Source organism: Abrus precatorius, unplaced genomic scaffold (genome assembly GCF_003935025.1).
Source record: "Abrus precatorius isolate BTA unplaced genomic scaffold, Abrus_2018 Scaffold11, whole genome shotgun sequence".
NCBI classification, from domain to species: Eukaryota; Viridiplantae; Streptophyta; class Magnoliopsida; order Fabales; family Fabaceae; genus Abrus; species Abrus precatorius.
This window is the reverse complement of record NW_020874303.1, coordinates 26,380,320-26,393,410: the sequence shown is the minus strand read 5'-3', so window position 1 is coordinate 26,393,410 and position 13,091 is coordinate 26,380,320. Positions and strand designations below refer to the sequence as shown.

The following is a 13,091-nucleotide window of genomic DNA, read 5'->3' as shown; positions in this document are numbered from 1 at the left end:
TATAGAGCGTGTGAATTTGATAGAGATAATTAATATGAGAAATTAACGAATTGAGAATGGAAAAAGTTGGGAGTATTGCATATAATATATAAATGCTATCATGAACATATATAAGATGGTGCAGCTAAGGTTGATAAATTAATTTCTGATTTCAGAGTGTGGAATTCACAAATTTGATAGAGGCTTTTAAAGAAGGAAAAAGATCAACTGTGTTCTACAATGATTTGACAGCCTCCATGTGCTAAAAGGAATGCTGCCGCAATCGCGTTTGTTATGGTAGGTTTGACGCACTAATTGACTGCATGAATTTAACTATTTCACACTTAATTTTTTAATATTTTTTATCATTAATATAAATGGGTTAAACTATTCATTGATTATTTGAGTTTGAATTATTAAATATTTGTTCAAACTTGTTTATTTAGGGTTTAAAGTTTATGAATTCAAATAACAACAGATTTATACAATAAATGTGAGCATACAAATTATTGACATAAATTTAAAATGATTATGAGAAAGACAAGTAGTTTGTATGAGCTGTTTCGAACATAGTTTTGCAAGTTTAACGTCAATAGATAAATAATTTTTTATATTTATTTAATTTATATAAAAAATGAAGTAATTGATAATTATTATGAAATACATTGGTATTTTCTTTTTGTCTTTCGGTGTTTAATGCGATTGATCTCAATTATTGCACAAATAAAACAGTGTTTCACTCATTATTGATCATAATGCAAGGTACATAGACCTCGTAAGAATGTTAAAAATTAAATAACATTTTCTGAATTATATACATGAACTGTAAAAGTTGGAAAAAAAAATGGTCGGCGTGTGGCTCGTGCAAACTCACACGAGTGCATAAATTATTGCAGACTTCAACAAATACAATCATGAAAGTGGCAGTGAAACATTTTAAAGGACATGTGTATTTGGAAATGAGTATGATTCACGTTGTCTGAAAATTAACGAGGAGAATATTTTGATTGATAGTAAATTTTTTTGTTCTTTTTTTCTTCGTCCGATTTAATTTAGATCTAATCTAGATCGTGTATTTATATATAGTGCGTGAGTTTATCTTTAGAGTTTTTTTTACGAGAGACTTTACTTAAATAATACTAAACCATTTGTATATATATTCATTTTTATATTATTTACATTGATACAGTTATATTTACTTTATTTTAATATGCTACAATTTTTATTTTTTATTTTTTGTTTGTATATAGGTTCCTTTCGCATATTGAACAAACACATTTGATGAAAATTTTCTCAATCCAGTTGGCCGTCATTGACTCATATAAGAAGTTTGTGAGTGTCTTACATTATCCTGTGTTCAGATGAAGTGAAAGAAAATGAAGAAATAAAAAAAAAATCGAAATTTAGATTAAAAAAATTGAGAGAAATTATTTTCTTAAGTTAGTTTTTTATAAATGAAAATACACTGTTAAGATAGAAGGTGGTGAAATATTATAAATAGACGTTGACATTATTATTAATAAATCAAAATTAGGATTTTTATATTTTTAAATAAAATGTGTAAAATAAGAAAACAATAAAATAACTTTGATTGATTTAAATTAGATATTATTATATGTAATAAATTTTAAATTTATAATAAAATATTTTTACATAATTTTTATTTAAATAAATTAAATCTATTATTTAAAATTCTGTCATTTTGGTTTAGAAAACACAAAACAATACGATTCAAATTACTAAAAATGGTCAGTGCGTGTCTTTTGTATAGTTGTGATGCGAAAAGCATGAAAGCGATTGGGACTGGGCGGCTTTCAGATTCGATCGTTGCTCAAAATGCGGCTTATGTGAAACTGGTTTCAACGTGCCTTTAAATTATGTTATGTTAATAAGAATTTGTGAATGACAAGTTGAGTTTTATTAATTTTTTAAAAATTTGTTAAAAATGACGTTAAATTACTTTAAAAATTACAAAAAATATATTAATATTATTTTAATTAGTATCCAGCATTTGTTAACAAGTTTTTAATAAAAATATTATATAATATGATGAATTAATAATATTAAATTTTATAATTTTAAATAATTATTTATTTATTATTCCTTTATGGGTTGAAAAAAATACAAATGTTATTTTTAAATGTGTAAAATTGAATTTAAGGATTGAAGTTCACAAAATTATTTTTTTATCACATATAAGTATTTTCAAATATTAAACAAAAGTAAAGATACACTTTAAAGGATAAACATTTTAAATTATAAATATATATCATTAATTTGATAAAGTGATATAAATAATTTAGATTTAGAAAGAGATAAGTCAAAAATTAATTAAAAGTACAAAAAGTGTGATTTGATAAAAAAAATTATTTTAAAAAGTATAAAAGTAATTAACATTAATATTTGAAAAGAAAAATGAAATCTTAAATTCTGCTTGGTGCAATGAATTAAATTTGTAGTTTAAAATTACAACTTTTAATTCAGCTAAAACTATTTTATAATCATAATTTCTATATTCAATTCATATGAAAAATAATATATAAATTTATAGTTTAAATTTGAATTATAATATATTATTTATTTCAAATTGAAGATGTTTTTTTTGCGTATTTCACACTTAAAACGAAGAGTGAAATTTATAATAACTAATAATTTTCTTATGCTCACTAAATTTAAATTTTAAATGATTAATTAAAAAGATATTATAATAATTTTTTAAATTTGATAAATTAAAAATTGAAAATATTATATTATTAATAATAAATTTAATAGTTATCCTTTTATCATGTTCTAAACATATGTAATAACAAATTTTGTGTTGAAAATTATGAAATATAGTATATTAATAATTTAAACATTAAAATTTTGAATAAATTTTTGTATTTATTAAGTTCTCATTACACATCCTCTAATATATATTAAAAAAATATTTAATAATTTATATATTTTATTTCATGAATTATTTTATATATAAATTGAAAATAATAAATTTAACATATTAATTTTAAGAATTTTTAAATAAAAACATTTTAACACGATAAAAAGCTAACAGTTAAATTTAACTTTTAACTTTTTTTATTTTGCCACAACAAGAAAAATTATATTTAGCAAAAGATAAATAAGAAATAAAATGTAATATATGGAAATATTTTATTATCCTATTTGCAATAAATATCTGAAGTGAGTTGCACCTGCTCAGGTAATTTATTTTATTTTATTTTAAATTGTCTTAGTGAAGATTCACGTTCATGAACCTACAATCAAGCATTTTCAACACTATTTTCTGCAATCATGACTTCCATCACTCCTACCATCTAACTATCTATTGTTTCAATCAACTGAATTAAATAATTTTTTTATTATTGATTATTGATTATTATATTAAATTCAGATTAAAATATAAAATAATATTTAATTTTTAATTTTATTTATAATAATTTACTTTTCAATTCTTATATTGTTAGATCATATGAAAATCAAACTCACTTAAAAAGAAGTTGACAATTTTAACAAACAGCACAGTGAGATTATATTTGTTTGTTTAGACTATATCGTTAAACTCTACTCACTCATTCCTCTTATGTTGATGTTTTTGCTTGTTTGCTTGTGTTTTGTTTTCTTGTTTTCAAAATTTTTATTTTTGTAAAATAAATTTTAGAAAGTGTTAATTCAAAACAAAATAAAGACAAAATTGTTTGGCTTCATCACATCTCGTTTCCTTGTTTTCCCACCTTTCTTCTTCTTTTTTTAATATCCTTTTTTAAAGCTTATTCGTTTCTTTTTCTCCAGATTCGTCTTCTTCTCTGCACTTCACCTTTCTTTTTTTGTTTTTTTCGGGAAATAGATTGTTACTCTCAAAGTGTGCGGCTATAGTTTTTTCTTTTTTTCTGCTCGTCTCAGTAGTTATTTCATTGCTGTTCACCTCGTAGATCACTCTAAAAAATAAGCATCCATAGTTTCAAGAATTTTAATTTTAAAATTATAGAAAACTCAAATCTAAAATTTAAGTTATGAAAAAAAAACAAAAAAAAACAACAAAACAAATCAGAGACATAATCAACAAGACCATCACTGCCAGAAGATATGATCATGATGATTTTAATGGTGATTCAATGGACAAAACCAAGATAATTGTTATTCATACACTGTAGTGCATTGATAGAGATGATCTCTATTAAATTATTTTGAAGGATTTTTTTATTATTGCAAAAAAAAAGGAAAAATTATTAAGGAGGAGAAAAAAGCAACTCCTTGTTCAATAAGTTACCTAATCGATTTACTTTTTTAGATAATTGATAGAGTGGGGCTTGTAGCTTAGCTAGCATTGCTTTTTTTTTGGTAACGATGCATCCATGAAAAGGGCCAAGCAGAAAGGGCCCACACAAGGAATCAGCTAGCATTACTTTAAGATTTGAAAATATACCGTCTTCAATTGTTCCATATTATGGCCTCATCAAGAAACTATGGCATCAGCAGCAGAACCCATTAGCACCAGAGAGCCCAAATCTATGTTTGCCCAGTTGGGACAGACTAATGCATGGATCATGAAGAGCCCGTGAATGTGAGGCCCAAAAATAAGCCCAAATATCTAACATCTGTATTTTATTAAAATCCATATGAAGCAGTGAGTAAGAAGAAGTTTTGAAATTGAGTGGTCATATTAGTTTACTTTTGTTCTTTCATTGACTGCCTACAAAATGAAATGCCACTGCTACCATTTTCCCGTGTCTTCTTCACAGGCACTTTATGATAACGAAAATACTTTTGAAGTACTTTTTTTTTACGAAACCTTACGAATAGAGATAGAATAATGTGATCGCTTTACAAAATTTCTCTCCCAATAAATTTGACCACCCATTTGTGATTAGTTTGTTTTTCTTTCGTCAAAATTTGTACTCTTTTTATTCGTCTCCAATAACAATTAATGTTCTTATATCAAACCTTCCCATGATAAATGTTACGAAAATAATTGTGAATACGACACGAATGAAAGAAAGGGAAGAGAAGAAAACATTACCAATGGATTTCTAATTGCACCCACTTTAAGAGATTAGCTTGTCTTCTACAAAAACATCATAAGAATCACCGAGCCATTAGGCTTTTCACTCTTTACAAAGATATAATACATGATCTGGACCACCAGAGGGCATCCATGTTCCCATCTTATATCCTTCAGCTTCACCATCCGAAAACTTCTATGTACCTAACTGTAATGAGAGCAAGTTAAATTTTCAGGATGAAAACCTTATCAGATTTTTGCAAATCTTCAATAACTAAACACTAACATGGCCTTTTCACTTGCATTTTGAATCATAGAAGACGTTGTTGCTACAGCTCCACATTCATGTAACCCTTTTCAATTTCGTATATGTATACGTGTATCCTTTATATTTGTGTAAGTTATTTTTAAAAAGCATGCATACATAAAAGATTAAAAAAAAAAGCATAGAAATGATAATATATGATATTATATACGATGTCGATTTTTATTAATTCAAATAATATAATTGAATAAAAGAATTTAGATCTAAGAAAGATGTTTGAGTTCTGATATCATCATAGTATTTGTATTTTGTATGATTATCTATGCTGCCCTACCGCAGTACATAATGCGACATGCAAAATGAACAAATAATAAGAAGTGAGTTTCTTGAATGCCTTCATGTTCACCCCATTTCTCTATTAATTAATGCAAAATTCAATTATCAAATTTTGAATCATGTGGGGTTTTTCTTTTTATCTCTTGAGATGATATAAGATAGCAAGGCATAAAGTTAGATTTCGAAAATCTTCAACTTTGAAATCAAGCTCCAAGTTGTCCCCACGGCTGGTTAATTACTTTATTTCTTTTCCAATAGAAAAACGCCGTACTGCTTTTGTGAGAACCTGTGGGCTTTTATTTTTTCGTGATTAGAGATGCATTTGCATTTTTTTGGCATGGAATACAACTTGGAACCAAAAAGGTGAAGGTGCTGTTTCTGACATAAGATCTGCCCTGTCTAGAAGGATTTCAAAGTGAATAATGATATTTTTTCTCAGTGTTGTGCTCGCACTCCTCTAAAAATCCAATAAAAATTAATTGAACCTAAAGGGCTAGTTCGTTCACATCCTTCAAACCAAGTTTAAATCCTTATGTTTGATGTTACGACTTCTGTGTGATCTTCTTTTATTTTCCAAGAGCCCAAACCCAGAAATTATGCTGATACATAGGATGGAGCAATAACTGAATGGAAATTAACATACGGACCAAACTAGTGCAGTAACATAGGTACTTTTTTATTGTTCTCAAATGATCAGAATTAAAATTTCACTTTAATAATGTGTGTCAATTATCAGTACTTATGTATTGACCTTTAGTACCAACCTTTATCATGCAGATTATTGAGGTGAAACTCTAATTCTGATTGACAAGATTACCAAATACCAACTCCTAGAACCATTCATCAATTAGAAGGCAAAAAGAGTTTATCATCCATAAGTCATAATAGAGTTCAAATTGCACGAGATATGGAGCAAGTACCAACTCGTAGTCATAACAAAACTACAAATAGCGAAACAAGAGTACAAAGTACACTAGAATAGATTTAACTTGTAAAGATGGAATCCTTATTGCTGGAATGTCTTCAGGAATCAGGATCATGCTTGTGCCTTGACAAGATTAGATGAGAAATCCAACAGCACAATATTCTCAATAGCTGCTGAAAATGTTGTCGAGAACTCAATATGATTTGGGTGGCTCTCAAATGCAACAAAGTCTTCTTTCTTGTTGAATGTCATCAAGAAAGCATGAGTGAAACCTTGTCTCAGCACATCTAAGCTTTCAATGTCCTGTCCCCTGTTAAAGGCATATGATAAATACATGAGAATAATATTCGTATAAAAGGTAAATACAATAAACTGAAATTCCATATATATGATGAACTTTAACTACTTGTGCTTAATGTTATTAGAAGAAAGTGTCTCTTGCTTTTTACTTAAAATTACGTTTAGTGTAGATTTGAAAAAACATGAAAAAGTTTGTAAACGTAGATCAAACATATAAAAGTTATAAGCAGTAGCATTAAAACAAAGATGAATGTATATACATTTTAACATAAAAATCAAACATGCTATTAAATAGTCATATTCACGATCACTCTAACGCTACTACTTAATTGCAACTTCAATGCTATCGTGAGTTTAAAGCATGTTGGAACATGATTCTAAACATGCTACAAAACAAAACAGTTATTCTTCACCAAACTACAAGGTAATTAACTAAAAGAGAAAACATACCATTCAAAAGACTTGACAGCATCAATCTCCTTCACCAACTTCTCCATCCCTTTTATGACCTCTTCAACTGCCACACCTTCCTTGAACTTAACAAATACAAGGTGTTTGAATTCCCCCATGGCTACCGTACTTGTGAAGGAAAGCTTGTTACTAGCAGCCTAATATATATATTCACAATTTGTGCTTCAAACCTGACAACCCCATCACTCCTTTCATCGCTATGTTGGTAATCAATTAACAAAAAGTAGTAGGAGACAGTATCCATGGCTCAATCTTAGAAAAGGCACTACTTCTTTCAAGTGTAGACCCACCAATGAGCAATTTCTTTCTATCCCACAGTTAAAATTGTCTCGTGACATTGTCGTAGCACATGAATTGGGGGGTCCTTGGTCCCATTATTCTATAGATCTTTAAGTGATAATTAGCATCATTTTGAAGCACAAAACATGATGATCATGTGTGGAACATCTTTTCTTCCTTCGGTAGCTTTTCCCTTTGTGCTATGTGCAAAAAAGTAGTGATAGAGGCTAGACTTTTCTCCATGTCCTTACCATGTGCACCGTCTACGTAAATTATTGGACTTCAATATATACTTGGATCGACATGCTGTGTACTTATTGCTGAAGAATCTTAGCATGTTGGGTTCAATTTCCTATAGGAAAATAATCGATAAATTTTAGTCATGTATAAGAAAAGTTTTATAAAAAAATCCCAAAATAGAAAGGAAAAAAGCTTTCAGAGAAGTGCACTTAACTACTAGACACTGACTTGGGGAAGGTAGAACAATGATGCTCAAGTGTCTCTCATCATATGATACACAGCCAGTCTTGGTTTTCACGTAATTTTTTTTATCTTAATACTTCTAACCCTAAACCTTTTCCTAACGTACTAATTAGGCAAGTAGGTTGGATTTGCCGTTTTTTTTCTGATTAGTGAAATGATATATCATCCATAAAATTATAATATAATTCTAATTTGTAATTTTGTAAATTTGAATTGTTAATTTAATTTTTGATTTCTAAATGCACATTAAATTATGAATACCTGGTGGATTATTTTTGTTCAATATTAACATTTGAATTCAAATTTACAATTCTAATGTGCGATTTGATTATGTGAATATTCAATATTATTGACATGATATAATTAAAATTGCTAAAAAAAGTAATTAAAAATAAAATTCTTATAAGTGAGAAGCAGAATAAATTTAATACTATCAAGTGCATAATCTATGTTAGCAAAATAGATTTCAAGTTTTCAACCACGCATGCATCTAAGGACTGGTTTGTTTGTTTGTTTATCTTTTTTTGGCCACAATTCCTATATGCTCGCATTCTATTTGCAGCAAGTCTCAGTAAATTGCCTTGGGAAGTGGTATTTTTGCATTTGCTTTTATTTGAATATAAGATAGGATCTTTCACTCGTTAAATAAATAATAATAGATTTTTTAATTAAAAATTATGCTAATATGCATTAAAAATATATTAATAACTATTTTTAATACTTTTTTATTCCTTAACTAATGTCCTTATCACTAAAGGCATTTTTTAACAATTGACATTTTAAATAAACTAGCTGTGATTTGGAACAGAATATGCAACCCACACCCACCCTCGGCAGGATGATCAACACAGCATAAAAGTAAATTAAGTAATTTTAGGATCATTGTATTAAAGTGAAATATGCAAGGGTTATTCATGATGGATACTTTATACTTTTCCATATGCAAATGATTGAAAGTTATTGTAAAAAAAATGGCATTTAATTTTAAGTAAATACATAAAATTTTAATAATTAAACAAATAATTATTTAAATCAAGTAGTGTATCGATTGACATACCAATTAAAAAATTTACACTAACTGACAAGGATACAAACTTTAATCAATCGAACCCACCAATTTTTTTCCTATTTTTTTAACATTTTTAAAATTTTGATCACTTCTGTATTTCCCCCTTTTCGCAGTTTTATATTATATTTGAGAAAAGTGCATACTACTGAGATAAAGTCTTTTTTTTTTGTCAATACTTTTCTTCTTCTTTTTTTGTCAATACTTCTAAGCTAAAGTTATCTAGGTTCTCTTTTTATTTTGGGTCAAATGACTAGGTTGTCTTGAGTTCATCAACTATACAACAGTCTACTTGCTGGGTACAAAATCAAGGCCCAAAGTAAATAAGAACTCCTAACCTAACCTAATATACTTCAATTGCTGAACCAAGAATCAGTTTTTTAAATCAGTGTTTTTCAAAGAAAAAGGAAAATGAGGCCCAAATCTGCGCAAATAAAAAGAGTCACCCACGCGTAAAGGCGTTGGAACCAGAGCGTGCTGTTGAGCGGACAATTTTAGTTTGTTGAAACCTTTTTTGTTTTTTTTCGTTTGGGGCACGTTTATTGAAACCCCTTTGAACAAGGATTTAGTAGTTTGTTTTGGGATGCGGATCAATTCAACTTAACACAGAAATTAGATATTTAATTTTATTTTTATTTAAAAAATGTAAAAAATAATAATTTTTTTTATATAATATTATTAACTTAAATAAATTACATTTTCTCTCTCAATTTTTTTACTCCTGCTTAATACTCTTTTCTTAATTTTTATATTTAATTTTTTTTAATTTTCATATTTAATCTTCTTAATTTTTTTTTATCTAATTCATATTTTTTTTAACTTTTTCTTTTTATTTCATGTCTAACTTCTTTTTAGTACTTTCATTCTATTTTATATTTATTTTTCTTTTTTTTATACCTAACTTTTCACTCGTTATCAATAAATGTATACTACTTCCCTCCCTATCTTTATCTATTCTCACTCATTTTTTCTTCTTATACACAGCCTTCATTTCTTTAAATGCACATATTTTGCATAAGCTATTTTTTTTTTAAATGATAATATTTTTTTTATAAGTGGTCCTATTCTGTGTCCCGTGCTAGGAAGCATTATTCGTATTTTCATTCCAAATTCAATAATACGACCGATATGATTGACTGGTCTCTGTGCCTCTCTTATTACTTTTTTTATTCCCCTGTTCCTCGGATACAATTCGATCCTTCTACGGCTTATTTTGTTGTTCTAGCTATAGCCTTTATTTCGTCAATCTTGAAGCCCTCTTTATTGTTTGAAGTTCTCTTGTGCAAGCAAAATTACCAAAAACATGTTTCCTTCATCTTACTGCATTACTGTCTTGTGTCATATTTAATTAATTACTGAAATTAACAAAAATAGTTAAATTTAATTCATTTTTAAAAATTATGACATGGTACTTAATTTATAGTTAACAATCCACCTATAGAAAACAAATTGTTACAAATAATTTGTCTACTTATTAGTCCAGAATAATGTTATTTACACTTTATTTTATTCAAACACTATGTTATCCTCATTTTCAAGTAGTAATAAATGTTTTACCTTTAAGGAGAGGTAACAAAAAATAGATAAAAGGGTGTAATGCAAAAATTTAAAATATTATTTTATGAAAATAATAACATTACTTGCATTTTTTTAATCTATGTGCATATTTCTTGTCTTAATAAACACATAAATAGAAATAATTTAGCATTATTATTAGAAATATATTAATATCTGTCCTCACTCTTGAAGTAATTAAAAATAATATTAATTATTTATTAAAAAAATATTTTTAATAAATTATAAATAAACATGCTCTTACTAATTTTTTATTTTTTTTTTATGTGTCTAGTAGCACGCATTTGTGAAGTTAAAAACATTATTATTTTATAAATTTTGATTTTTAAACTTATATCCTTTTATACTCCTTTTGTATTTTCTAACTTTTGTATGTGAAAAAAAGACACACACATATATTAATACGCTATCTCCCTATTACACAATGTAAAAAAAAAAATATGTTTTCAAGTAGTTTAACACTTTATTACAAGAGATGTAAAATAAATTGTTGTCATCAAAACATTTCTTATATTGAAAATTGGTGTATATACTTAGTAAAAGATAAATAGAAATGAAAAATATGACACTCGTATGATATTATGATTGAAAAAAATATAAATAAAAGCTAAAACTCTTGGATTATAATTTAACATGATTTTTTGTGGTCCTTTTTTTATATAAGATTTTAAAAACAATTTTTACACATTTACTCTTTATAAATATTGAAGCTTTTTATATTATTTAATTATTTTTTTTTAGGTTAGAGATCACAAAAGATGTTTCTAAATTTAAAGAGATCAAGACTAATTACTATTAAATAAATCAATTACGTGTGAAAGAAAATAGATTTAAACTTAGACTGAATAAATGGCTTCAAATTAAGATAAAATCTGCAGCTTGATTAATATTAATTAATCTGTCCAAAGAGGGAGATCTGTTTCACAATCAACATCGTCCCAATCAAATGCTCTCTTCATAGACGGAGGGGTAATAAGCAAACCCTCTGCCATACTATCTAACAAACCTGGCATATTATACAATGCCTCCTCATCAAAGAACACTGGCTTTGACTCGTGATCAATAACCTTATTATCTTGTGTCATGACAAGATCATCACCACCCTCTACCCTTTCTTGGCTCTCACCCTCTTCACAACAAGGGTTGGCAGAAGATGAAGGAGAAGTGGTTGGTCCAAAAACCTTTGAAACTTTTGATGCAGCTTCTCTTATATGTGCAGCTGAAGATGACTTTGCAAGCGGAAGAAGAGAAACTGAATAAGGAAAATTTAGCACCGCTGAGTTGCCCCTAAGTGCTAGGGCAGCCACATCATGTGCCCTAGCTGCCATTTCTGGTGTAGGGTAAGTCCCAAGCCATATCCTTGATTTCTTGTTTGGTTCTCGAACTTCACACACCCATTTGTTACCGTTTCTTTGTCGAACCCCTCTATACACTGGGTGACGTGTCTCCTTGAACTTCTTTCTCCCCGCTTTCCGCTTGCGAGAGCTCAAGGGTGTCTTTTCTTGAGTACTTGATGAATGATCTAATGGAGAATTCGGGTTACATGGATTGCACGGTGAGAGTTGACTTTGAGAAGAAGTGGAGGATGGTGAAGAGGAATGGTAAACAGACTCATTCTCAACGTCCATAATTACACTCATGCATACGCTGAAGAATTCTAAAAAGGAAAATTATTTGTTGATGCCCTTTTTAGTATATAAAGTGGGTGGGAAGAAAAGAGAAGTAAAAATAAAAGCAAAATATATATATAAAAAAGATAGAAACAGAAAATAAGAGAGAGAGAGAGAGAGAGAAATAGAAAATAAAAAAAAATGAAGGGAAGCGAAAGTGAGTTTAGCATATAAGAATTCTAAAAAATATTATGCGAGGACTTGTGAAATAGAGCGAAAATATCAAGAGTTGAGTTGACTATGCTCTGAGAAGGAACAGGGTGTTGGCTATTGGGAATGGTATATATAGAAGACAAGTTCGACAAGTTTAACTTTGCACGGTGCGGTTCAAATAAAAAGGGCGAATAGAGGAAGGAAAATATAATTTTGAGATATGCAACAGGACTCGAAGAAAGAGACAAAGTGGAAGGAGGAACACGTGCCACACATTAATGGAGTGGGATTTAGTCGTAGGGGTTGATGGCAAATTCAGAGATTGAGAGGATAGATATGGAATTTTTATTAATTAGCCAACGTTGACCATGAGGATTGATTAATTAAGTCTATCTGATATTTGTTTTATATATGTACAAGAATATGCATGCATGTTACATTAGTTATACAGTTTTGGTCTCAGTTCGAACATAGATACAGCATAGAAGGCAACATGCCACACGTTGCTACTTTTTAGTTGATAGTAAAATTTAAGCAGAACGTTTGCTTCAATCCATGGCAGAAAATGGACAAAAACAAAAGGAAAAGTA

General features: G+C 28.3%; 2 protein-coding genes across 2 annotated transcripts; both read right to left on the bottom strand.

Moving 5' to 3' along the window:
• Positions 1 to 6,483: 6,483 nt before the first annotated feature.
• Positions 6,484 to 7,429, bottom strand: LOC113856365 (stress-response A/B barrel domain-containing protein At5g22580). The gene is made up of 2 exons (XM_027488157.1): positions 7,255 to 7,429; positions 6,484 to 6,814 (listed from the first exon to the last, which is right to left on the bottom strand). Exons 1-2 carry the CDS (start codon positions 7,371 to 7,373, stop codon positions 6,616 to 6,618), a joined length of 318 nt encoding a protein of 105 aa, XP_027343958.1. The 5' UTR covers positions 7,374 to 7,429; the 3' UTR covers positions 6,484 to 6,615.
• A 4,142-nt stretch (positions 7,430 to 11,571) lies between these two features.
• LOC113855940 (dehydration-responsive element-binding protein 1F-like) lies at positions 11,572 to 12,306 on the bottom strand. Its single transcript, XM_027487567.1, has 2 exons — positions 12,246 to 12,306; positions 11,572 to 12,200 (listed from the first exon to the last, which is right to left on the bottom strand). Exons 1-2 carry the CDS (start codon positions 12,304 to 12,306, stop codon positions 11,572 to 11,574), a joined length of 690 nt encoding a protein of 229 aa, XP_027343368.1.
• Positions 12,307 to 13,091: the final 785 nt, after the last annotated feature.

Excerpts from the sequence above, each read along its gene's own strand:
- LOC113856365 (XM_027488157.1), bottom strand. The coding sequence starts at position 7,373 with ATGGGGGAATTCAAACACCTTGTATTTGTTAAGTTCAAGGAAGGTGTG. Across the intron at positions 6,815-7,254 it reads GCTGTCAAGTCTTTTGAATG|GGGACAGGACATTGAAAGCT; the intron begins GTATGTTTTCTC and ends TGCCTTTAACAG.
- LOC113855940 (XM_027487567.1), bottom strand. The coding sequence starts at position 12,306 with ATGGACGTTGAGAATGAGTCTGTTTACCATTCCTCTTCACCATCCTCC. Across the intron at positions 12,201-12,245 it reads ATCCTCCACTTCTTCTCAAA|ATCATTCATCAAGTACTCAA; the intron begins GTCAACTCTCAC and ends ATTCTCCATTAG.